We start from the raw sequence: 25,845 nt of genomic DNA on the forward strand, positions 1-25,845 counted from the left end.
CTGTGGTGTCCCCTGTGTCCGTGTCCCCGGCAGAGCTCCGAGCGCCGGCCGCTCCCGCAGGCTTTAAACGCGCCCTGCCTCACCTGCAGAGAGGTGCTGTGGGTGCAGCGATGACAAAGGAGTGATTCAGGGTGAGCCCCAGACATCCACACCCTGTGAGCGCAGCGCGGCTCCGGCAGCGCCGGGCGGGCACGGGCACGGGCACGGCGGGGGAAACGCGGATGGGGGCTGTTTGACACGGATGGGGGCTGTGTAACCCAAATGGGGGCTGTTTGATCCAAATGGGGGCTGTTGTACACGAATGGGGGCTGTTGTACACGAATGGGGGCTGTTTGACGCGAATGGGGGCTGTTTAACCCAAATGGGGGCTATTTAACCTAAATGGGCTCCTTTAAACCCAAATGGGGACTGTTTAACCCAAATGGGGGCTGTTTAACCCAAATGGGCTCAGTTTAACCCAAACGGGCTCAGTTTAACCCAAATGGGGGCTGTTTAACCCCAATGGGCTCTATTTAACCCAAATGAGCTCAGTTTAACCCAAATGGGCTCAATTTAACCCAAATGGGATCTATTTAACCCAAATGGGCTCCATTAAACCCAAACGGGCTCTATTTAACCCAAACGGGCTCCCTCCAGGCAGGGCTGGCTCGCTGCACTCACTCCGGCCGCCAGGGCAGGGCAGGGCAGGGCCGTTGTGCCAATGGAAACACAACTTCATTATTGTTATACGGCTGCAGCAAAGTCAGGAACGTCTAAAGCCCTGTTTGGAGTGAGGGCAGCTCGGAGCACAGCCACCACCCCCGGCGCTGCCCGCACGCTGAATTCCAGCTAAAACTGCTTTCCATCCTCAGCAAAATGGAGCCCTTCCCACGTTCTCCAGTGAAACAACCCAAAGCTCCTCTCCCACACCGGTGGGGGCTCAGCAGGACCCTCCAGGTGACTCCAGGCCCCTCCTGTTGTGCCGCTGTCGGTGTCACCCGGTCCCATCCGCACCCCGAGGGACACAGGCCCGCCAGGCTGAGGGCCAGCAGCTCCCAGCAGGGCTGCACACAGAGCTGGAATAAAAAATTAATAAAAAACAAAAATATCGTGCCTCGGGCTACGGAGTGTGCGAGCTGGGCTGAGACGGGGCACACCTGGGCACACCTGGGCGTGCTCGGCAATGCGGTAACGCCGCATTCCTGCTCGCCAGCCCCGCCCGGGGCAGCAGGGAGGCAGAGCAAGCCCTGGAATGTCGGGAGGGAGAGGAGGGAGGGATGGGACGTGCCCCGAGCTGCCGGCTCATCCTCGGCACGGCCGAGCCCTCAGCGGCACCTCGGGGTGTACAGGGTGCCCAGAGAGCCATAACAGGGCTGAATATCGCCCGCAGCTCAGGGTCCGCAAGCTCAAACAGGGTCCGAACCGAGGGAAAGGATCGTTTATCGAGTATCAACTGCGAACCAGTGAAAATGGGAGAGACTCGTTTATAGAATATCAGCTACAAAGCAGTGAAAATGGGAGAGGGAAAATCAGCTGCGGATGGGGGGTGCTCAGGGACGGGGGATCCCAAAAGCCCCGGTGACAGGGCGGTGGCAGGTCCGGGTTGTGGCGGCAGGTCCGGGTTCTGGGGGCTGTCAGACCTGGAACAGCTCCAGTGCTGTCCTGGGCGGTAGGGAGGGAATGTGTGACAGGTGGAGATTGAAACTGCTGGTGAAAATGCACCACGGCAAACAAATGCGAGCGCTGGAGCAGTCTGGGGTGGGTGGGACAGACAGGGGGACGCTCACAGGGCCCGAGCTCCTCTCCAGCCTGTGCTGAGCTGTGCCAGGCTGTGCCACAGCCCTCCGAGGGCTGGGCCAGACATTCCCTGGAAAACAAACAGCATTATGAACTCCTGCAGGAAATCGGCTCTGAGTCACGGGACATCCCCTGCCCGGGACACTGCCCAGGAAAACCGAGAACCGCTCCTCCAGGGGCAGATCATCACCAAAAACCGCTCCTCCAGGGGCAGATCATCACCAAAAACCTCTCCTCCAGGGGCAGATCATCACCAAAAACCTCTCCTCCAGGAGCAGATCATCACTGAAACCTCTCCTCCAGGGACAGATCAGCACCAAAAACCTCTCCTCCAGGGACAGATCATCACCAAAAACCGCTCCTCCAGGGGCAGATCATCACCAAAAACCTCTCCTGCAGGGGCAGATCATCACCAAAAACCTCTCCTCCAGGAGCAGATCATCACTGAAACCTCTCCTCCAGGGACAGATCAGCACCAAAACCCTCTCCTCCAGGAGCAGATCAGCACCAAAAACCGCTCCTCCAGGGACAGATCAGCACCGAAAACCGCTCCTCCAGGAGCAGATCAGCACCAAAAACCTCTCCTGCAGGGGCAGATCATCACCAAAAACCTCTCCTCCAGGGACAGATCAGCACCAAAAACCTCTCCTCCAGGGACAGATCAGCACCAAAAACCTCTCCTGCAGGGGCAGATCATCACCGAAAACCTCTCCTCCAGGGACAGATCAGCACCGAAAACCGCTCCTCCAGGGACAGATCATCCCCAAAAACCGCTCCTCCAGGGGCAGATCAGCACCAAAAACCGCTCCTCCAGGGGCAGATCAGCATCCCTGCCGCTCCCCGTGCCGGCAGAAATACAAAAGGAACCGAAATCAGCGGCGCAGCACTGCACAAAGAACATTTAATCCCTTGAAATGCAAAACCTGTGCTAAGGAAAAGGATGCTGCTTCAGGATGGTTTTATAGTTCAAGCACACAGAAATGGAACAATACTTAATGCTGCTGTTCCATTTTTCATTGAAGGATTAACAATGTCTGAAGCACAATTCCTGAAAGCACACGAGCAGCTGCTTTACAATGGAAAATACCAGGCACAGGGATGATTTCCCTCTGCTGAGCAGGATCTTGGCACAGAGAGGGCAGGGTCTGGACTCCCAGCCCCTGACAGCCCAGAGCTGGGTGAAATCTCCCATCACAGCCTGAGTCCTGTCAGGTGCTGCTTCCCTTTTTGTGGGAAACACCTGCAAGGGCCACGGGACGTGGAGCTGGAAGCACTGAAGCTGCTTGGGAAGAGCAAAACTCGGGAGGGTTTGTCAGGGGTGAGAGGTTGTGTCTCACGTTGTGACTTTCTGGTAACCCTCTCGGTTGGAAGATTAATGATATCAGTAATAAAAGAGGTTTTCCTCCACCTAATCTTTTAATTTTAATTCAAATCAAACCACCTTCTTACTCCAGCAGAGATGATTTAAATCACTGGCTTTGCTAATTACCATGATCTCCTTTAAAAGCATTTCAGGAATTCCTGACGAAATTCCAATTCCTGTTCTGAAAACCTGCTCTGTAAGCAAATAACACTTTGAACCAAAACGCCACTGACCTACTTTGGGTTTAAATTCCAGTAATTCTGGGAGCTGGCTCCAAAGGGCAGCAGCCCTGTGAGCCCAGCCTGTGTGGGCACAGCTGTGGGCACAGCTGGCACAGGGCCGTGCTGCATGGAGGGCACAGCCGTGGCCAGCACAGGGCTCAGGAGCTCAGCAGTGCTCCCAAATCCCTCCCACAGAGCTGTGCAGCAAAGCAAAGGCTCAGGACTTACCCTTAAATTAAAGTGGGTTTTCCTTTTCCCCCCCTGCTCCTTTCCCCACCCCATGGGGTTCCCTGTGGCCTGACCCACGATGGGTGGGCACAGAATGGCCCAGTGTCCCCAGTGTCCCCCAGTGTCCCCAGTGTCCCCAGTGTCCCCAGTGTCCCCAGTGTCCTTGTCCCCAGTGTCCCCAGTGTCCCCACTGTCCCCAGTACCCCCAGTATCCCCAGTACCCCCAGTGTCCCCAGTGTCCTTGTCCCCAGTGTCCCCAGTGTCCCCAGTACCCCCAGTGTCCCCAGTGTCCCCAGTGTCCTTGTCCCCACTGTCCCCAGTACCCCCACTATCCCCAGTATCCCCAGTGTCCCCAGTGTCCCCAGTATCCCCACTGTCCCCAGTACCCCCACTGTCCCCAGTGTCCCCAGTGTCCCCAGTGTCCTTGTCCCCACTGTCCCCAGTACCCCCAGTACCCCCAGTATCCCCAGTACCCCCAGTACCCCCAGTGTCCCCAGTGTCCCCAGTATCCCCAGTACCCCCAGTGTCCCCAGTATCCCCAGTACCCCCAGTATCCCCAGTGTCCCCACTGTCCCCAGTATCCCCACTGTCCCCAGTATCCCCAGTGTCCTTGTCCCCAGTGTCCTTGTCCCCACTGTCCCCAGTACCCCCAGTACCCCCAGTGTCCCCAGGCTGCACACCCCCAGGCACAAGGGACACGGTGCAGGGCTGGCAGGACACAGGCTGCTCTGTGCTCCCTTCCCACCGGGCCCTTGATAAAATTACCCTTGCAGGGGAGCAGCGTTATTTTTGTCACGTCCCCGTTTTCCAAACAGGAAAATATTCCATTAGGAAAGCGTCCAGCTCCCCTCTGGGGGGGTTTTGGCTGTTCCAGGCACTGGAATGGGGGGATCTCTGCACCCATTTGGTGCCAGCCAGCAAACCCCCCAAAAGCCTTCCCTGCAACATCCAGGGCAGAGTTTAAATTGGCATTTAGGGACATTTGGGCACCCCCTTTAAGGCACAGAGTCCCCCTGTGTGACACCAAGGACACGCTGTTTGCTGCTCCTGCCTGCCACCTTTGAGCTGCCCAGGTGGAACAGAGGCTGCTCCCACCTGTGCTGCCCTCCCTGGCTGGAATGAGGGGTGGGCACAGCCCATGGAGCAGAAAATAGCCAGCAGTGCCCGACCCTTGCCCACTCATGGACACGTGGGGGATGAGGCAACAGCTCGGTGCAGTTGTGGTGCCCAAGGAGCTGCACCAGGGGCACGGGGCAGTGCTGGCACCAGGTGCAGGGACAGGGCACAGAGGCACACAACAGCAGCAGGGTCCCTCGTGTCCCTGTGACCCATCCAGGACAGCGATGGCCCCTCAGCCCCACAGCAGAGCAGGTCAGCACACTGCCCAGGTCACCACGGCCCGGCCACGCGCCCAGAGCTGTCTGCAGCCCGTGTCCATCACGGCCTGGGGAGGCTCCTCTGGCACGGCTGGGCTGTGGAACCACACCTGCATTATTTTATTCATTTTCAATAGGACAGGTCCTTAACACACCTTGCTGGGCTTTAGGGTTTCCTTTCCTTTTTCTCTCCTTATTCCCTTGAGTGTTTCAGGGCGACACTGCCTCGTGCTGTGCCCGAGCAGATCGGGCACCCTGGAAATGTCCTGGGTGGGGGAGTGCCCTGCTATGGGGCAGTGCCCTGCTATGGGGAAGTGCCCTGCTATGGGGCTGTTCTGGCAGCAGGGGCAGCTCCCCTTCCCTCCCAGCCCCTTTCAGAGCAGCTCTGCTCCTCCCAGAGCCCCCAGCACGCACCCGGGGCATGGCCAGCGCCTGCCGAGCCCCTGCCCCTGCCAGCCTGGAGTGTGCCAGCCCGGGGTGTGGAACCTGAGCTGTGCCCCTGCCCCTGCCAGCCCGGAGTGTGCCAGCCCGGGGTGTGAAACCTGAGCCCCTGGAAGGCTCCGCGGGGCTGGGAGCAGAGCCCAGCTCAGCCCAGCCCGGCCCGGGCAGCGCTGCCATCCCGAGAGCATGGCCAAGGGCAGCCCTGGTACCAAGGTCAGCCCGTGGTACCAAGGTCATCCTCGGTACCGAGGGAATCCCTGGTGCCACCCCATGACACCAAGGTCACCCTGGGGTAGCGAGGTCACTCCGTAGCACTGAGGGCACCCCGTGGTACCAAATTCAGCCGTGCCCAGGCAGCGGTGCCAGGAGGATGCTCAGCTCTGGCAGAGGCAGCAGCAGCCCCGGTGCAGCATCCCCTGAGCTGCCAGAGCAGCATCTCCCGAGCTGCTGGAGCCCCATCCCCTCTCTGCCCACCCCAGGCTCCCCTCCCAGCCCATCCAGGTTAATCCCCGGCTGCTGACGCTGCTGGCGAGGTTCAGGCCCAGCTCTTCCCCCCGATGACGTTAAACCCGCGCGGCTCCCCCGGCCACAAAGCCCGGGTTAATCAAAGTTGCGATTAAACCTGACAGAATCCCCATGCAGACGCTCCTAAATAAGATTTAGAACGGCTAAAATTAGTCTAATTTGGTGTTAATCATTAATCGTTTTAGCCACACTTAATTCAATTTAAATGTCCACACAACGAGCTTGCATAGACTTTGTTACTGAAATCTAAGCCAAAATCGAATTAAATGTTGTTAAATTAGATCAACACAATCCGAGTGCTGCCATGAGAAGTGTTTGCCAGAGATGATTATCAGCTGATTGGTTAATGCTCAAAATTATCCTGAGCTCTGTGCTGGCCCAAAAGCTCCAGCTCTCAGAGCTTTGGGAATGCATGCACATCTCCATCAGTATTTTATGAACAGAAATTCCCTCCCCAGCCCTCAGGAAAAGACTTGCAAACATCAGGTCCAGCAGGCAATAAAAACCCTGCCTGAAAAAAACCCAAAACAACCAAAAATCGTTTTTGTAGGTGAAAAGTCACAGTGACAGTGCCCTTTGTGTCAGGGGCCGGCTCAGCTGAGCCGCTGCTGCTGCCGGGGCTGGGCAGGGCCGGAGGGGCAGCACAGTGACCCCAAAGAGCCACAGGATTGGGACCAGCCGTGACCTTCACCTCCCCTGTCTGGCCGCTGTCTCCTCCGGCTATCTTTTCTCCAAAAGCCTTTTTTTTCCTTTTTTTTTTTTTTTTTTTTTTTTTTTGAGTGTTGCAGAAGGGAAAAAACAGAGCCCGAAGTCAGCGATCAGCTGCAAGCTCGGCCGCCAAGTTGGCAGGGAAGATAAGGACCCTTTATTTAAAGTAGAAAACCCCAGACGCTGAGGAGGGATAGACGAGTCTTTAGCAACTTTTACAGCCAGTCTTGCAATACAGTTTCCTAAGCACATTCAAAACTTGCAAAAAAAAAAAAACCAAAAAACCCCAAGTTTTCAGCAGGAGCGTTTCCTTGGAGCGCTGCAGGGCCGGGGCAGGCTCGGGACGTGCGGGATGTGAGGAGCCAGGGCTGAGTCACTGCCCCACACCCGGCACAGCTCAGAGACAGGGAAATCCCGCAGATTCGAGGGCTGTGCCCCTTTTTGGGGTGGTACAGCGGTGCCCAGCCTCGTGGGCAGGGAACCAGGCAGTGTGGGGGCATCAAAGCTGAGGAGGAGGAGGGGAGGAAGGCAGGAAGGACATGAACTTCACCTCCTTCCTCATGCACCAACCTCTCCCTAAAACTGCTGCTACAACACCAGCTGATATTTTAATTTCTACACACTGCCTGGCAGAGCAATTCCCATCCTCTCAGCCACATGGATCTGCCCAGAAGTCTGACCCAGAGTCCATCACCAACAACTTCTCGTGGCTTTGGCAGCCCTCTGGGCTCAGCTGGGATGTGCAGGAACCCAGAGGGTTCCTGCAGTGTCTGCTCTGCTGGAGCTGCAGCCGCAGCAATGATGGGGGTGATGATGATGATGATGATGCAATCGTTGTTGCATCATCAGTAATGCCGGGGGTTATTGGTGCAACACAGCCTGGCTGCAGCCCAGGATGGGAACAGCAGCGTCCTGCAGGTGACACAGAGAGTGGCACTAAGGGGGACACAAAGGGGGTGACACAGATTCAGCACCAAGCGCAGGAAAAGTCAGGAGTGGATCTGATTTGATGTAACTTCACCATCTTTGGAGCTTCCCCAAGTTCCCTCACTCCCAGGAAGTCAGGGGCTGTCACACCTGCAGAATCACCTGCTCGTGGTTCCCTCTGGTGAGGCACCTGGAGAAACCTTCCACAAGGACCTCACAGCCCAGCCCGGGTGACACTGTCACACCTCAGTCTGATGACAAGATCGCACTTTGGCTGGGGTGACACTGTCACACCTCGGCCTGGTGACACCGGCCTGCTGTGTCCCTGGGGTGTTTTCTCACCCCCTTGCCTGCGGTGTGGCAGCCAGGGCAGGGACGTTTTGGTGAATTGGCCACTGGCAGCCAGGCAGGGACATTTTGGTGAATTGGCCACTGGCAGCAGGGCAGGGACATTTTGGTGAATTGGCCACTGGCAGCCAGGCAGGGACATTTTGGTGAATTGGCCACTGGCAGCAGGGCAGGGACGTTTTGCTGAACTGGCCACTGGCAGCCAGGCAGGGACATTTTGGTGAATTGGCCACTGGCAGCAGGGCAGGGACGTTTTGGTGAATTGGCCACTGGCAGCCAGGGCAGGGACATTTTGCTGAACTGGCCACGCACAGCCCCAAGCCCTGACCCAAACCCTGCCCTGTTTTGGGAGCTGTGGACACAGACCCTCTCCCTGCCTCCCAGGCAATCACCACAGCCACTGTGAATATATGAAATTGAATAGATGAAATATTTATTGCAGAAGCAGGTACAGCAAGTCAGGCATCACGTCTCTGTTTCAGGAATTAGACTGAGACAATCATGGGGGTTTTTTTGGAGGAAGGAAAAACATACGTTTTTTTAAGAGAAAAAGGAGAAATGGAAGGAGGGATGGGAAAACGCAAGGAGAAATGGAAGGAGGAAGAAATGGAATGGGGAAAAGAAAGAATAAAATAATTACAAAGTGGGGGAGGAAAGGGTTTAAAAAAAAATAATTAAAAGGTCTGGCCGGATTAGGGCAGGAGCTGCCAGCGCGGGGGGGCCGGGCCGGCCCCAGCTCCGGGCCCCGCTCCCGGCCCGGCCCCCGCCCCGCCCGCCCCGGCGGCGATAAAAGGCGGCGGAGGCGGCCCCGGGCAGCGGCGGCAGCGCAGCGGCTGCGACGGCGACAGCAGCAGCAGCAGCAGCAGCAGCAGCAGCAGCAGCAGCAGCAGCAGCAGCAGCAGCAGCAGCAGCAGCAGCAGCAGCAGCAGCAGCAGCAGCAGCAGCAGCAGCAGCAGCACAGCCTCGCGGCGACTGCACCGCTCACTGCACCGCTCACTGCACCGCTCAGCACAGCCCGCAGCAACACCGCACCCTCACTGCGCAGCACAGCCCGCAGAACACACCAGGTAAGGGCTGCGAGGGGATGGATGCCACGGGATGGGGATGGGGATGCGAGGGGATGGGATGCTACGGGTCAGGACGCTGCACGAAATGCGCTGGACCAGCAGCGTGTGCCCCCCACCGCAGCCTGGGCTGGGTGCCTCTGTCCTGGGCAGGGTGGCTCTGGCTCTGCCCTGAGCAGGATGGTTCTGTCTGGGCAGGGTGATTGTGGCTCTGCCCTGAGCTGGGTGACTCTGGCTCTGCCCTGAGCAGGATGGTTCTGTCTGGGCAGGGTGACTCTGGCTCTGCCCTGAGCCGGGTGATTGTGGCTCTGTCCTGAGCTGGGTGACTCTGGCTCTGCCCTAGGATGGTTCTGTCTGGGCAGGGTGATTGTGGCTCTGCCCTGAGCAGGGTGATTGTGGCTCTGTCCTGAGCTGGGTGACTCTGGCTCTGCCCTGAGCCGGGTGATTGTGGCTCTGCCCTGAGCAGGGTGGCCCTGGCTCTGTCCTGGGCAGGGTGGCCCTGCCTCTGTCCTGGGGCACCGCAGGGACAGGGTGGCTGCGTTTTCCTGAAGCAAACCTTCGGCAAATTCCCCGCTCCCCATTTAAGCCCGGCTGCGGGTCTGCGGGGAGCTCAGGGAGCTCAGGGAGCTCTGCCACCACAGCAGCTGGATCAAACTCACGTCCCTCTCCCTTCTCCCCCAGAAGCCACACCAGAGCCCGCTGCTGCCGAGCTGAGATGGAGACCGTGCACGAGCTGATCCCCTTCGCCAAGGAGATGCTGAGCCAGAAGCCCAACAGGAAGATGGTCAAGCTGTACATGGTGGGCAGCGTGCTGGCCTTCTTCGGGGTGGTCATCGGCCTGGTGGAGACCGTGTGCAGCCCCTTCAGCTCCCAGCCCAGCCCGGAGGACGAGGAGGACAAGAACAAGCCCGGGGCGGCCCGGGAGCAGCAGAAAAGGGAGGATTTGGTGCTGGCCAAGGGCAAGGCACAGCCGGCGCTGCAGAGGGCCCTGGTGACCCGGCAGCACGCGTCCTAGGCGGATCCGCACAGAGACTCCACCAGGGGGGTTCCAGCACGCAGGGAAGGCTCGGCCCGAGGAGGCTGCACGTCTGACACCCGCCACGAGAGAAGGGCTTTATTTGCTGCTGTGCAGCAGTGGGGAAAAATACCTTTTGTTGGTATAAACCTGTGCGCCATGCACAGCGTGGTTTCTTATTTTTCATACGGACGCGTTTTACACCATTTTGCAAGATCAATAAATATTTTCTATGGTACCCGTGTTCTCTCTTGCTGCTGTTATTGTCAGAGCCCTCTCGTGCTGCTTTGCTGAGGTTTTGCTCCCACCTCTGGCTCCTTTTGCGGGACAGTGGAGGAGATAAACCCTGAGAGGCGGCTCTGGGGCTGCTCCGTCTGTCTGTCTGTCCCTCCGCTCCCTCCCCAGGGCCCAGCTGGGCAGGAGGTGACATTTGTGTCACACGGGCGCCACATGGCCCGAGCTGGAGCTGGGGTTACCTGGGTTCAGTGGCACAGATCTGTCCCTGCCATGGCCACGTGTGCTCAGAACTGGTTTAAAATAAACCAAAACCCACTCTTGCCCTGGCAGCCCTCCAGCAGGCTCCAGCTGCTGCTCAGCTAAAAACCCTAAAGCCAAAACCCTTCCACCTTCCTGGGTTCTTTCACAGACCCTAAAACCAAAACCCTTCCACCCTCCTGGGATCTTTCACAGACCCTAAAACCAAAACCCTTCCACCTTTCTGGGATCTTTCACAGAGCCTAAAGCCAAAACCCTTCCACCTTCCTGGGTTCTTTCACAGACCCTAAAGCCAAAACCCTTCCACCTTCCTGGGATCTTTCACAGACCCTAAAACCAAAACCCTTCCACCTTCCTGGGATCTTTCACAGACCCTAAATCCAAAACCCTTCCACCTTCCTGGGATCTTTCACAAACCCTAAAGCCAAAACCCTTCCACCTTCCTGGGATCTTTCACAGACCCTAAAGCCAAAACCCTTCCACCTTCCTGGGATCTTTCACAGAGCCGCCACAGACACCTGAGAGTGCAGGGTAATGCTGGATTCCAGAGCCACAGATGGAAAAACACAGAGATGGCACAGCCTGGAGGGTGTGGAAATTGTTCCAGGCTCCAGGCTCCACTCAGAGCCCTGCCAGGACCATTAGAGGACTTTCACCTATTTAAAAAATGTTCTGGGGCTTAGCAAGAATCTGTTGCATTTGGGACTGTGTCATGTCAGTCAAATAAAGTCTGCAGGCAGCCAGGGCTGGGTGATCCTGGCCACATTACAGAGGGGAGGGCAGCACACAGGCCCGGCTAGTCCTGACCAGGGCAGGAAATCTCCTTATCGGCTCAAAGACACCCTCAGGACAGGAGGAGCAGCAGGACACACAGCTCATGGAAACTGGAGATGCACCAGCAGCGTGCCGCTCTCAGCTCACAGCACAGCATTGAGCCAAACACTGGATCATGGAAAATGGGAAAGCCCTGCCAGACCTCAGTGCCCAAGGCACAGCTCCTACATAAGAGCAGGACCTGAAAATACCAGAGTACGGCTGAAGTTCACTATTTCATTTTCATAATACACAACCCACAATTTGTTTTGTTGATGATTATTTCTGTTACCCAAACAAACCCAGCAGCACAGAGCGGAGAAAGAATCCTACCCAGTATCTGCCCAAAAATCTGCTCAAGCTTTTAAAGTACTTTCTCCTCATTAAAATGATAGTGTTTTTTAAAAAATAGTGTTTGAGAATTACCTCATTTAGTCTGTAACTAAATGGATTCAGTCTGTAACTAAATGAATTTAGTCTGTAACTAAATGCCCTTGGGCAAGGCTGAACTTGCCCTTCTCTGGCAAGGCTGAACAATCCCCCCTCACTGATACCGATGGGAGTTTCATGGGAAAGCTGGAGAATTCAGGCCTGAAGGGATGCACCAGCTCCACTGCCCTGCCCATCCCTGCTTTTAGAGAGGTTTCACATTTCCAGCAGGGAAGGCTGGGCTGGAATTCCTGGGCACGCCTGGTGTGAGGACGCTGCAGGGAGACGGGGGCTGTGGCTATGGCAGATCACAGGTCCTGCCAGATCACAGCCAGGGGACACTCCTGGACAGCCCAGAGCTGTGTCCATCACCTCACATGGATCAATCTCACCATGTGACAGTCCTGGACAGCCCAGAGCTGTGTCCATCACCTCACATGGATCAATCACACCCAGGTGACAGTCCCAGCCCATCCCAGAGCTGTGTCCATCACCTCACAGGATCACATTGAGGGGACAGCCTGGAGCTGTGTGCTGTCAGCTCACAGGATCAATCTCATCAGGTGACAGTCCCAGCCCATCCCAGAGCTGTGTCCATCACCTCACATGCATCAGTCACACCCAGGTGACAGTCCTAGCCCATCCCGGAGCTGTGTCCTGTCAGCTCACAGGATCACATTGAGGGGACAGCCTGGAGCTGTGTCCATCACCTCACATGGATCAATCTCACCCAGGTGACAGTCCCAGCCCATCCCGGAGCTGTGTCCATCACCTCACATGGATCAATCACACCAGGTGACAGTCCCAGCCCATCCCGGAGCTGTGTCCATCACCTCACATGGATCAATCTCACCAGGTGACAGTCCCAGCCCAGCCAGGTGCCCCCCCAGAGTCCCCAGGTTTGCTGCCCTGCTGCTGCTCCTCCTCTGCCCAGGGCTGCAGCCCCGAGGTGATGAGCTTACAGCAAAGAGGGTTGGGAGCAGTCAAAATAGCCGCTCCTAAGGCAGCTAAGGGGATTAGACAGCTAAAGCACAGCCCTGGCCCTGTCCCTGCCCTGCGCTGGGCACTGCACCCAGCTCACCCTGCAGGGCCAGCCTGGGGCCAGCCTGGGCACTGCAGGGACCTGGGACCCTCTGCACAGGGGGAATGAGACCAGTATTGATCCCTGGTTTTACCCCACAGCACCCCACAGAACCCCACAGCATCCCACAGAACCCCACAGCATCCCACAGAACCTCACAGCATCCCGCAGCATCCCACAGCATCCCACAGCACCCTACAGAACCCCACAGCACCCCACTGAACCCCACAGCACCCCACAGCATCCCACAGCACCCCACGGCATCCCACAGAACCCCACAGAACCCCACAGAACCCCAGACCATCCCACAGCACGCCACAGAACCTCACAGCATCCCGCAGAACCCCACAGCATCCCACAGCACCCTGGAGCACACGGGGCCATGGCCACAGCCCCTGCAAGGTGCCAATTGCAATTTATAATGAAAACTGTTTCATTACAAACGCTGGGACAGAGCAGAGACACACCAGATGGGACCGGCGAGCAGCTGGGGAGAGCATTTAAGGCTGAGTTAAACCCAGACCCTCAGGACAAACTCCTGGCACAGCCACACGTTGCCCCCGGGCTGAGTTACACTGCTGGGCTCCCATGAGGATGGTTTCTGTTGTTCTGAGACCTGTCTGAATGTGGTTTTTTCCAACCTGCGAACGTGACACTTCCCTGGTACGTTAAATTCCCAGGAAAAATGCAGCTGGCACAGAATCTGGTGAGTCTTTGTGTGCAGCCATCTCTCCCAGATCTGATTTCAGCCCGGAGCTGCCATCCAGCCCCTCGTCCCAGGGGCTGAGGCCTCTCCAATGCAGGGCTGGATGTGTCCAGAGAGCCCTCAGTGCTATTTGCAGTGGGCACGGACACTGCAGGGCTGCCAGGCTAAATTTAGGGGTGCAGATAAGGATGTCAGCCCCAGGCACCAGCCCCAAGGGCACTGGGGACGTGGATAGCAGCCAGGGCTCCCAGCAGCCGCTGTCCAACCATGGAACTCCAGGGCAGCAATTCCCAATTTGGTCACACAGGGAAAAAACACAAAAAATTTAGGGCTTGGAAACGACTTGAACATCACAGTGTTTGCTGTAAACCAGCAGTGGGCAGAAATGTGATGTCAAACCAAACCAAAAACATTCTCCAAGCCTCTCATCTCCCTTGGGGCTGGGAGTGCTCTTCCAGTGGTGCAGGCTGGCAGGATGTGCGAGGAGAAAAGAAAATGAGGGCAGACCCTGATATTGTGAGGGCTCTGTCTGCAAAGAAAGACAGAGCTTTCATGGCTCTGCTCATGGCAAAGGGCGCTGGGACAGCCGGGGAGGAAAAATAATACTTTAACGTCTATGAGATAAAAGAAAGGAAAATCCTCCGCATTTGATAATGGTTTGAAAAAAGCCAAATATCGCTCAAAAAAAGGAAAAAAAAAAAAAAAAAAAGAAGCAGAATCCAAATTCCTGCCAAGTGTTTTCAGCCTTGGAGCTGCCTGTGCAAACCTGCCTGAGCTGGGCCCTGGAACGAGCTCCCTGCAGGGCTCCCCAGGCTCCCTCTCCCCTCTGCTGGGGTCTGCCAGGACAAATCCCTGCCCGGAGCAGGGCAGGAGCATCCCCCGGGAGCGCAGCCCCAGCTCTGGGCACAGCTCTGGGCACAGCTCTTGGCTCTGGCACAGCTCTGGGCACAGCTCTGGGCACAGCTCTGGGCACAGCTCTGGGTACAGCTCTGGGCACCGCTCTTGGCTCTGGCACAGCTCTGGGCACAGCTCTGGGCACAACTCTGGGCACAGCTCTTGGCTCTGGCACAGCCCTGGGCACAGCCCTGGGCACCACTCCGGGCACAGCTCTGGGCTCTGCCCCTCCAAGGCTGGCAGCAGCCAGGATCACAAACCCCTTCCCCTCCACCAGCCTTTCCTGGGGCTGTTTGGGGAGCAGGAGCTGCCCAGTCCCTGCTGCCAGCCCCGCGGGGCACAGAGCAGCCCTGCCCAGGGTGCCCAGCACCGTCTGGGGGTGTCCCCGTGCCCCGTCCGTGCCCAGGGCCTGCAGGAACGAGGGACGACGCTGAACCACCTGCACCGGGCTCCCTCTGATGCTCTCCGAGTGAAACTTGATGCTGCTCGGCAAAGACACACCTCTTCCAGGGTGTTGTGCAAAATTCTGCATTTTAATGTAGGACAGGAAATATGAAAAGAGCCGGGCAGGACCCAAACAGCGCCGCTGGCCAGGCCGAGCTGCAGGGAGCAAAGCTTGGCTTGGCTTCTCCATCCCCCCAGCCGCGGTTTTCCAGGCCTTTGGAAGCCGCAGCTCCTCGGCTGATGGGTTTTTAAAGGGTCACGGCGCTGCTTCCCTCAGGAGCAGCTCTGCACAGGGGTTTTTGTTCCTTCCTTCTCTCTCCTGCTGCATTTCCTGGCTCCACGGTGGGATGGGTCGGTTGCAAAAGATTCTCATTCCCTTCCTGGGACTGGTTTTGGCCTTCTGGTTCTATTCTGCGAGGGACACCTTCAAACCGGGTGAGTATCCAAAGGGACTCTGCCTTTAAGGAAAGAACGACAAAAAGCCACGTTTGGGTGTTTTGCACGGAAACCGGTCAGAGCTCGGAGCAAGGCCGAGCCTTTGTGGGCTGCTGGATACCGAAAGGGGCTTTAGCAAAGATTTAAACCAAACTGAGCAGGGAATGTGCAGAAAAACCTCCTGAGGGAGCAGGTGAGGCAGGGGGAGAGGGCACTGGGTGCTCCATTTTCCTGAGTGCAGGAAAAGAGTTTATAAACGGGGTTTGTAAGTGCTGAAGTTTGGAGCACACACTCAGTGGGTTGCTTTTGTTACAGAGTAGTTGGGGCTTTGATGAATTTTGTCCCGGTTTGTGGAAAAACCTGCTGGAAGAGTCCAGAGCTGTCCCTGTGTCCCTGCATTCCTCGGGGGGCTGCAGCAGCTCCACAGCTTTTTCCATGGGATGGGAGAGCCCTTTCCATGGGATGGGAGAGCCCTTTCCATGGGATGGGAGTGCCCTTTCCATGGGATGGGAGAGCCCTTTCCATGGGATGGGAGTGCCCTTTCCATGGGATGGGAGTGCCCTTTCCATGGGATGGGAGAGCCCTTTCCATGGGATGGGAGAGCCCTTTCCATGGGATGGGAGTGCTGGATGCTCTGCACTCATTTACCTTCCAACTACCTGCCAATCTGGAGGGCACCCAGGGGTTGCTATTTCTCAGTTTTGAGGTTTCTCTGATAGCACAAGGCTGACTGCAGGGCTGTGCCTGTGTCACAGAGATGCTCCGGGGCAAGCGGGTGATCGTGACGGGAGCCAGCACGGGCATCGGGGAGCAGATGGCATATCACCTGGCACGGATGGGCGCCCACGTCCTGCTCACGGCACGCACAGAGCCCAGGCTGCAGAGTGTAAATGGGCACGGCTGGGCACCACGGCAGGGCTCACCCAGACATGGGCACGGGAGCTCCCAGCATGGCCATGGGAACAGCCATGGCACACAGGGTCACACATGGGCACGGGGACAGCACAGGTCACACCTGGGCATGGGGACAGGCACGGGTCACACATGGGCATGGGGACAGGCACGGGTCACACCTGGGCACGGGGACAGAGACAGATCCCAGCTGGGTATGGGGACAGTCACAGGTCCCACCTGGGCACAGGTCACACATGGACAATGGTGATAGTCACAGGTCATGGTGACACAGCCCTGTGCTCTGGGAGCTCCTGCACACCTGGCATTCCCTCCTGCACACACACACACACCTGGCATTCCTTCCTGCACACCTGGCAGTCCCTCCTGCACACACACACACACCTGGCATTCCCTCCTGCACACCTGGCAGTCCCCCCTGCACACAGATCTCCCCACGCTCCACACCGCAGTGTCTGAGCTGCACACACATCCCCACACACCCTCATTCCACAGCAGGCTCCTGCCCCTGCTGCTGCTCCTGCATTTCCAGCCAGACTGCCTCGGGTAACGCGCTCACCCAAGGAATCATTTTCCAGGCTCCCTTTGAAGCTCACAAAGCTCCAAACACACTCCCAAAAGCCCAAACCACTGGTTTTAGGTGGGGACACATCACAGGGAGCTCCGACACCCACACCTGAGAGCCAGCGGGCTCCGGGGCAGGGAGGGGTCCCCAGGCAGGGATGGGGTTCCCAGGGCAGGGATGGGGTTCCCAGAGCAGGGATGGGGTCCCCAGAGCAGGGATGGGGCTCCCAGAGCAGGGATGGGGTCCCCAGAGCAGGGATGGGGTCCCCAGGGCAGGGATGGGGTCTCCAGGTCAGAATGGAGTTCCCAGGGCAGGGATGGGGCTCCCAGGGCAGGGATGGGGTTCCCAGGGCAGGGATGGGGCTCCCAGGGCAGGGATGAGATTCCCAGAGCAGGGATGGGGTTCCCAGGGCAGGGATGGGGTTCCCAGGGCAGGGATGGGGCTCCCAGGGCAGGGATGGGGTCCCCAGAGCAGGGATGGGGCTCCCAGGGCAGGGATGGGGTTCCCAGAGTAGGGATGGGGTCCCCAGAGCAGGGATGGGGTTCCCATGCAGGGATGGGGTCTCCAGGTCAGGATGGGGTTCCCATGCAGGGATGGGGTCCCCAGGGCAGGGATGGGGTTCCCAGGGCAGGGATGGGGCTCCCAGGGCAGGGATGGGGTCCCCAGAGCAGGGATGGGGTCCCCAGAGCAGGGATGGGGTTCCCAGGGCAGGGATGGGGCTCCCAGGGCAGGGATGGGGTCCCCAGAGCAGGGATGGGGTTCCCAGGGCAGGGATGGGGTCTCCAGAGCAGGGATGGGGTTCCCAGGGCAGGGATGGGGTCTCCAGGCCAGGATGGGGTCCCCAGAGCAGGGATGGGGCTCCAGATGAGCCAGGCAGGTGCTGAGCCCTGCTCCTGGCCTGGCAGGTGGTGCGGCGCTGCCTGGAGCTGGGCGCAGCCTCGGCGCGCTTCGTCAGCGGCTCCATGGAGGACACGGCCTTGGCCCAGCGCGTGGTGAGGGAGGCACAGACAGCGCTGGGTACGTCTGAGCCCGCTCTGCACACTGCCAGCACCCCGGCTCCTCTGCACTGCTGCCTCTCACACTGACCCTGCTCCGCTGCCTGCACTGCTGCCTCTCACACTGACCCTGCACCTCTGCACTGCTGCCTCTCACACTGACCCTGCTCCTCTGCCTGCACTGCTGCCTCTCACACTGACCCTGCTCCTCTCTGCACTGCTGCCTCTCACACTGACCCCGCTCCTCTGCACTGCTGCCTCTCACACTGACCCTGCTCCTCTGCCTGCACTGCTGCCTCTCACACTGAACTGCGCTCTGCCTGCAGCCCTGTGGCCTCCTGGCACCCTGCTGCAGTGCCACAGCCCTGGATTTCATCAGCCCGGTGCCGGGGTCTGGGGGATCCACAGCTCTGGCCATTGCAGCCAAGGGTCACAGCTCAGAAATGCTCCAGCCCTATAGGGAGCTCCCCTCTCCTCTCCCTCCTGTCCCACTGACAGCTCAGGGTGATTTCCCTTGGGCTGTGGCATTTGTGTTTCGAACTAACAAAATACATCACAACAAAATCTTTCCTGGCAGCCACCATCCAGGCTGTATCCCTGCTCTGGAGATAACAGGCCACAGCTCTGACCCAAAAACCTGATTTCCTTGGATTGCACTTACTCTGCTCCCAGGAAATGTTGTTTTGCTGCTTGCAGCCCTCTCCCCCAGCACTAATGCCTGTTTTTCTGCTGGCAGGAGGCCTGGACATGCTCATTCTGAACCACGTTGGTGCATCCTACTTTGGCTTTTTCGATGGGGACGTTGAGCACGTCCGGAAGCTGCTGGAAATCAACTTCCTCAGCTACGTGGCCATGGCCACGTCAGCCCTGCCCATGCTGAAGGAGAGCGAGGGCAGCATCGTGGTGGTTTCATCCATGGCAGGTGAGCGGGCAGTGCCAGCAGGCTGGGGACATGGGACTGCCCAAAATGCACCTGGGCTGAGTGCCAGAGCAGCACACAGGGACACCAGGCACCCTCCAGGAGCCATAACTGCTTAACACTAAAACCCCACCAAAACCAGCCCCAACACCCAAATCCAGATGGGTTTGGGGTTCTCTTGACGGAATTTGTTTTCTGCTCAACCCAATCTCCCCATTTTGGTTTTTGAGCAATTAAACCCCACAGTGCTGCATTGGTCAGGGCTCTGGTGAGCAGCTCAGGCCAGGGATAAGTTCCAGCTTTGCTCCATCTCTCCTCTCTGAGGGTTTTGTGGTTGCTGTGGGCTGCCCGTGTCCTGAGCAGAGATGTGAGCCACAGCTTTGGCCTTAAGAGCTGGAAGCCAGCAGGAATGTTTGTAAGGCTGCTGTTCAGGTGGCAGGATGGCACTTCCCTGGTGAAATCCTCACCGAGGGAGGGCAGAAGAGCAGCTCAGGCAGAGCAGCCTCGTGTGCTAACACAGAACTTCCCTCTGTGCCCAGGTAAAGTCGGGTTCCCCTTTACCGTCCCCTACTCTGCGACTAAGTTTGCCCTGGATGGATTTTTCAGCTCCCTGAGGCAGGAGTTCGCCATTCAGAACATAAATGTCTCCATCACGCTCTGCATCCTCGGCTTCATCGATACAGGTGAGAGCAGAGCTGTGCCAGCCCTGCCCGGGGCTGGGCATGCCCACCCCGGCTCCTTCTGCTGCCCCCTCAGCCTGTCCCCCCGGCTGCAGGGGGATCCCCCCCGTCTGCCCCCAAAAACAGCCTCAAAAGCCTTTTACTTCCCTGTGCCACGTAAATCCGGGCACTGCTTACAGGCTGGCACAGCCCAACACCCACTGTCCCTCATCCCGGGGTTTCCACTCTCCCGCATCCCCTGGGAGTCCTCGTTCTCCCCATATTCCCCAGAGATCCCCACTGTCCCCCATCCCCGGGGGTCCCCGTTCTCCCCCCCATCCTCGGGGGTCCCCGTTCTTCCCCCCATCCCCGGGGGTCCCCGTTCTCCCCCCATCCCCGGGGGTCCCCGTTCTCCCCCCCATCCCCGGGTATCCCCACTCTCCCCCATCCCCGGGGGTCCCCACTGTCCCCCATCCCCGGGGGTCCCCGTTCTCCCCCCCCATCCCCGGTTATCCCCACTGTCCCCCATCCCCGGCGCTGACGCGGGGGCGCGCAGACCGCGCGGTGCGCGCTGCCGCGGAGGTGCTGCAGGAGCGGCCGGCGCCGCGGGACGAGTGCGCGCTGGAGATCCTCAAGGGCGCGGCGCTGCGCCGGAGGGAGCTCTACTACCGCTACAGCTCCACGCGGCTGCCGCTGCTGCTGCGGGACTGCGCCGCGGAGCTGCTCGACTACCTGGTGCGGAGCCGCTACCGCCTGCCCGCCGCGCCCCGCCCGCCGCGCTGAGCCCCGGCCGGGACCCCCGGAGGGTCCCCTGTCACCGCAGGGTCCCGGGCACCGGAGGGTCCCCTGTCAGCGGCAGGGTCCCGGGCACCGGAGGGTCCCCTGTCAGCGGCAGGGTCCCGCACCCCCGGAGGGTCCCCTGTCACCGGCAGGGTCCCGCACCCCCGGAGGGTCCCCTGTCACCGGCAGGGTCCCGCACCCCCGGAGGGTCTCCACCCGGGACGGTCCCGGTCACCGTGATGGTCCCCTGTCACCAGGACGGTCCCGGTCACCGGGAGGGTCCCCAGCCCCCGGGAGCGTCCCGCACCCCGGCAGAGCCCCGGCCCTGGGAGGGTCCCGGCCCCGGGAGGGTCCCCTGTCACGGCAGGGTCCCGGCCAGCCCCGTTCCTCCGTTCCCGGCCGGTTCGCGATGCGCTGGCGGCACCCGCAGGGACGGAGCGGGACCCGCGTTGGCGGCTCCTCCGTGCCCTGCTGGCCCCGCCCGGCCGCGGAACGCTAATTACTGAGCTAATTATTAAATAAAGTGTATTAGCCGGACAGCGCTGCATGTGCTGGCGGGGATTTATGGCCTTTCCCAGCTGTTCACGGGCACTGCCAGGGATCCAAGGGCGGGCACTGCTGCTCTGGGCACCTGTGCCAGGGCCTGCCACCCTCACAGGGAACAATTCACTCCTAATTTCTCCTTACCCACACAAACCAGCACACACCGAGCGGGTTCTGTGCTTTAAATTTCCAGAAAATCACCATCAAAGCCATTTGCCACCTGCCCAGCAGGCACTGAGCAGAATGACCACCCTGGCAAAGCTGGAGATCTTTCCTATTCATCCACTTGGCTCCTTTACTGCCTTTTGCAGCCCATGGATTCCTCCACTGGGATGTATTTTAAGGGTAAGAGCCACCCAGCAAAATGACAGTGTTGCCCCCATGGTGATATCCCAGAGGATAACCCAGGATCGTCGGCAGTGGATGGGAAATGGAACCTGCGCCCTGCTCTCCCCAGCTCTGGCTGGGGACGTGTACAGGAGCACTGCTCAGTGAATCCTCAGGCAGCCAGCGAGGGAGGGAAGGGAAGGGAAGGAAAGGAAGGGAAGCTCCTGGTTTAGAGGTGGAGAAAGGGATGTCCGTGGTGCTCCGAGGGGACACTGCTGTCCCAGCCCCTGGGCAGCCCCCAGACCACTGCTCGGTGCCTTCCCTTCTGTCCAAAAGCACACCTGGCACTCCTGGCAGGCCCAGGGTGCAAAGGGACAGCCTAAAGTCCAAAGCCACACGCTTCATTAGGTTAATGTTTGCTAAATCACCGGCAGGGCAAAGAAAAGGTCCATCAGCAAACTTGTGTGAGATAAGAGCCAGCTCAAAACTGCCCAGCCCCATTCGCGAGCTCCAGCCACCTTCACCTCCCCGTGGGGCTCGTCTGGCTCCTGCCTTTCCTCTGCAGAGGGATGGGCTTGCTGCTCAAGATTCTCATCCCTTTGCTGGGAGCAGCACTGGCCTTTTATTTTTACTCAGCACCTGAGAACTTCAATGAAGGTGAGTCCCGGGAGAAGCAGGGAGAAGCAGGGACCAGCAGGGAGAAGCAGGGACAAGCAGAGACCAGCAGGGACAAGCAGGGACCAGCAAGGACAAGCAGGGAGAAGCAGGGACCAGCAGGGACCAGCAGGGACCAGCAGGGAGAAGCAGGGACCAGCAGGGACAAGCAGGGACCAGCAGGGACCAGCAGGGACAAGCAGGGACCAGCAGGGACAAGCAGGGACCAGCAGGGACCAGCAGGGACAAGCAGGGACCAGCAGGGACCAGCAGGGACCAGCAGGGACCAGCAGGGACCAGCAGGGACCAGCAGGGAGAAGCAGGGACAAGCAGGGACCAGCAGGGACCAGCAGGGAGAAGCAGGGACCAGCAGGGACCAGCAGGGACCAGCAGGGACCAGCAGGGAGAAGCAGGGACCAGCAGGGACAAGCAGAGAGAAGCAGGGACCAGCAGGGACCAGCAGGGACCAGCAGGGAGAAGCAGGGACCAGCAGGGACCAGCAGGGAGAAGCAGGGACCAGCAGGGACAAGCAGGGACCAGCAGGGACCAGCAGGGACCAGCAGGGACCAGCAGGGAGAAGCAGGGACCAGCAGGGACCAGCAGGGAGAAGCAGGGACCAGCAGGGACAAGCAGGGACCAGCAGGGAGAAGCAGGGACAAGCAGGGACCAGCAGGGACCAGCAGGGACCAGCAGGGAGAAGCAGGGACAAGCAGGGACCAGCAGGGAGAAGCAGGGACCAGCAGGGACCAGCAGGGACCAGCAGGGACCAGCAGGGACCAGCAGGGACAAGCAGGCTCCACAAGCACCACCAGAGGGACCTGGACGGGGCTGGCACAGCCAGGGAGGGCTGAGGGGAGGTCAGGCTGCCCCAGGCAAGGGGTCAGGGCATGGGGAAACTCACAGGGCTACACCGGCTCTGATGGGACAGTGCCTGACCCCTGCCAATGACTTATCCGGGAAACAAGCACTTCTCCCTTTAAACATTCAATCCTTTATTGGCCAGCTCCCCCTGCTCCCTGGGCAGGGGTGCAGAGCTCAGGCCTCCCCACCCCGCTGGGACTAGGGTCAGACTGCAGCAGGGTCTGACCGGGCTGCCAGGGGCACGGGGGAGCCGCAGGGACAGGGAGGAGCAGAGGGGCAGCGAGGGTTGTGCCAGGGGTGTGCCAGGGCTGTGCCAGGGCTGTGCCAGGGCTGTGCCAGGACTGTGCCAGGGCTGTGCCGGGGCTGTGCCAGGGCTGTGCCAGGACTGTGCCGGGACTGTGCCGGGGCTGTGCCAGGGCTGTGCCAGGACTGTGCCGGGACTGTGCCGGGGCTGTGCCGGGGCTGTGCCAGCACTGAGCTCTGCACCCTCCTCGGCAGAGATGCTCCGGGGGAAGCGGGTGATCGTGACGGGAGCCAGCAGCGGCATCGGGGAGCAGATGGCATATCACCTGGCACGGATGGAGGCACACCTGCTGCTCACGGCACGCACAGAGGCCAAGCTGCAGAAAGTAAACGGCAAGGGGGGCGTGCTGGGCTGGATGTGATATTCACCCCAGCCTGGGCACGCGGGCACACCTGGTACCTGCACACCCACCCTGGGCACACCTGGTACCTGCACATCCACCCTGGGCACACCTGGTACCTGCACACCCACTCTGGGCACACCTGGTACCTGCAGACCCACCCCAGGGCACACCTGGTACCTGCAGACCCACCCTGGGCACACCTGGCACCCTGCAGACCCACCCCAGGGCACACCTGGCACCCTGCAGACCCACCCCAGGGCACACCTGGTACCTGCAGACCCACCCCAGGGCACACCTGGTACCCTGCAGACTCATCCAGGGCTACCCCAGCAGCAGCCCTGCCTGGCCCAGCACAGGAGCAGCCCGGGCTGGGGCTCCATGCAGGTGGGTCCCTCAGAGCCCCTTCCCTCCCCAGGTTGTGGAGCGGTGCCTGGAGCTCGGCGCTGCCTCCGCCCGCTACATCAGCGGCTCCATGGCCAGCCCCAGCCTGCCCGAGGAGGTGCTCAGGGAGGCTGAGAACACCTGGGGTAGGTGCTCCCTGCTCAGCCCCGCGCCCCCCAGCCCCTGGAGGGGCCGGCTCCGTGGCTGGTGGCACGGCTGCTCTGCCCACAGGGGGCCTGGACATGCTCATCCTCAACCACATCGGCCAGAGCGGCTTCACCTTCTTCAGCGGGGACGTGGAGCACGTCCGCAGCCTCATGGAGACCAACTTCGTGAGCTACGTGGCGCTGGCCACGGCTGCCCTGCCCCTGCTGAGGGAGAGCGAGGGCAGCATCGTGGTGGTCTCATCCATAGCAGGTGAGCTCCTGCCACAGCCCTTCCTCTCCTGCCACGGTCCCTGCTCAGACTGCTCCAAAAGGCACAGGAGGGACCACGGGCAGGGCTGGCACCCAGGGGCAGCACGTGATTAACTCTGCACAACTCAAATCCTCTGGGAAATTTATCTCCTGTCCTGTCAGGCTCTTGGCACCCTCTGATCACCTTCCCATGCTGCAGTGCAGGTGATTTCACACTGAACACACATTGGCAGTACCTGGGCATCTCTGCAGGGATGCAGAAGCTGCTCTGGAAGGCTCTTTGTGCCATATGTCACAATTTGAACATTCCTGAGTGTGCTTTATCTCTCAATTTATCCCAACACTCTAAATCCCAGCACTGGAGCTACTGGCAGGGCAAGAGGAAGGGAAGCTGTGCAGCCTGGTGCCTGCCCAGCACCTGAACACCTGCCCCGTGTCTCTGCTCCAGGTAAAATTGCCGGCCCTTTTACTGCTTCCTATTCGGCAACCAAGTTTGCCCTAGATGGATTTTTCAGCTCCTTGAGGCAGGAGCTCATCATAGACAAGATCAACGTTTCCATCACACTCTGCATCCTGGGCTACATCAACACAGGTGAGCTCAGCCCCGCCAGGAGCCCGTCCCAGCCCATTCCAGCTGAGCCCAGCCCCTGTCCCTGGTGCCAGTCTGCTCTGCCACAGCTGCTGGAGCCTTCCCTGCCTCTGCAGCTGCGGGAACGGGACCCCAACCCTTCCAAAAGTGAGCCCTGAGGCCTCGGACTCTGCCAGGCTCAGTGAACTCAGGGGTGGAAAGCAAAGGGAGGGGAAGGACATTTATAATTGTCACTGTCACTGTTCTGAGTTAAGCACTGTTCTGCTCGTTAAGCAGTCTGATCCCAGAGCCTGCGGGTTCGGCTCTGTGGCTCTGGGGTGCCCCGGACCCCCCAAAGCCGCTGCGTCCCCCCGAGCCGTCCCCGTCCCGTTGCAGAGAGCGCCGTACGGGCCGTGTCCCACGTCATCCCCGACACGCCGGCCCCCAAGGAGGAGTGTGCCCTGGAGATCATCCGGGCCGGGGCCCTGCGCCGCCGGGAGCTGCGCTACCCCGGGCCGGCCGTCGGCACCGCGCTGCTCCTGCACGGCCTGGCGCCCGAGCTGCTGGAGGGGCTGCTCCGCGGCAGCTACCGCCTGGAGAACGTGCGGAGAACGTAGCCTGGGGCTCGGGGACACCCGGGACACCTGGGCATGGGCTGGGACACCTGGGGACACCCGGGACACTTGGGCATGGGCTGGGACACCCGGGACACCTGGGCATGGGCTGGGACACCTGGGGATGGGCTGGGACTCCAGGGACACCTGGGGATGTGCTGGGACACCTGGGATGTGCTGGGACACCTGGGGATGGGCTGGGACTCTGGGGACACCCGGGACACCTGGGACACCTGGGGATGGGCTGGGACTCTGGGGACACCCGGGACACCTGGGGATGGGCTGGGACACCTGGGCATGGGCTGGGACACCCGGGACACCCGGGACACTTGGGCATGGGCTGGGACACCCGGGACACCTGGGCATGGGCTGGGACACCTGGGGATGGGCTGGGACACCTGGGCATGGGCTGGGACTCCGGGGACACCTGGGGATGTGCCGGGACACCTGGGGCTGTGCTGGGACACCTGGGATGTGCTGGGACACCTGGGGCTGTGCTGGGACACCTGGGATGTGCTGGGACACCTGGGCAGTGCTGGGACACCTGGGGATGGGCTGGCATACCTGGTCTGTCCTGGCGCACTTGGGCTGTCCTGGCACACCTGGGGCTGTACAGGCACACCTGGGGCCAAGCAGGATGGGTCTGACTGTGAGCCCAGCTGCTCAGGAAGGCTCTGCCTGTGAACCCAGCTGCTCGGTGCCCTCTCCACACCCT

The 25,845-nt window shown here is 59.8% G+C and overlaps 3 protein-coding genes across 3 annotated transcripts; all 3 read left to right on the forward strand.

The window, feature by feature from the left end:
- Positions 1–8,923: 8,923 nt before the first annotated feature.
- G0S2 (G0/G1 switch 2) lies at positions 8,924–10,198 on the forward strand. Its single transcript, XM_058039894.1, has 2 exons — positions 8,924–8,980; positions 9,659–10,198. Exon 2 carries the CDS (start codon positions 9,693–9,695, stop codon positions 9,990–9,992), a length of 300 nt encoding a protein of 99 aa, XP_057895877.1. The 5' UTR covers positions 8,924–8,980; positions 9,659–9,692; the 3' UTR covers positions 9,993–10,198.
- Positions 10,199–14,962: 4,764 nt separating this feature from the next.
- Positions 14,963–20,122, forward strand: LOC131093035 (11-beta-hydroxysteroid dehydrogenase 1-like). The gene is given in 8 exon segments (XM_058040036.1): positions 14,963–15,023; positions 15,026–15,092; positions 15,192–15,289; positions 16,045–16,175; positions 17,672–17,783; positions 18,498–18,683; positions 19,220–19,363; positions 19,896–20,122. Coding segments are annotated over 8 exon segments (1,026 nt in total).
- A 1,436-nt stretch (positions 20,123–21,558) lies between these two features.
- LOC131092933 (11-beta-hydroxysteroid dehydrogenase 1-like) lies at positions 21,559–25,133 on the forward strand. Its single transcript, XM_058039897.1, has 6 exons — positions 21,559–21,646; positions 23,003–23,133; positions 23,567–23,678; positions 23,764–23,949; positions 24,397–24,540; positions 24,913–25,133. Exons 1-6 carry the CDS (start codon positions 21,559–21,561, stop codon positions 25,131–25,133), a joined length of 882 nt encoding a protein of 293 aa, XP_057895880.1.
- The last annotated feature ends 712 nt before the right edge of the window (positions 25,134–25,845 follow it).

This window comes from Melospiza georgiana, chromosome 23, assembly GCF_028018845.1.
Source record: "Melospiza georgiana isolate bMelGeo1 chromosome 23, bMelGeo1.pri, whole genome shotgun sequence".
Taxonomy (NCBI): domain Eukaryota; kingdom Metazoa; phylum Chordata; class Aves; order Passeriformes; family Passerellidae; genus Melospiza; species Melospiza georgiana.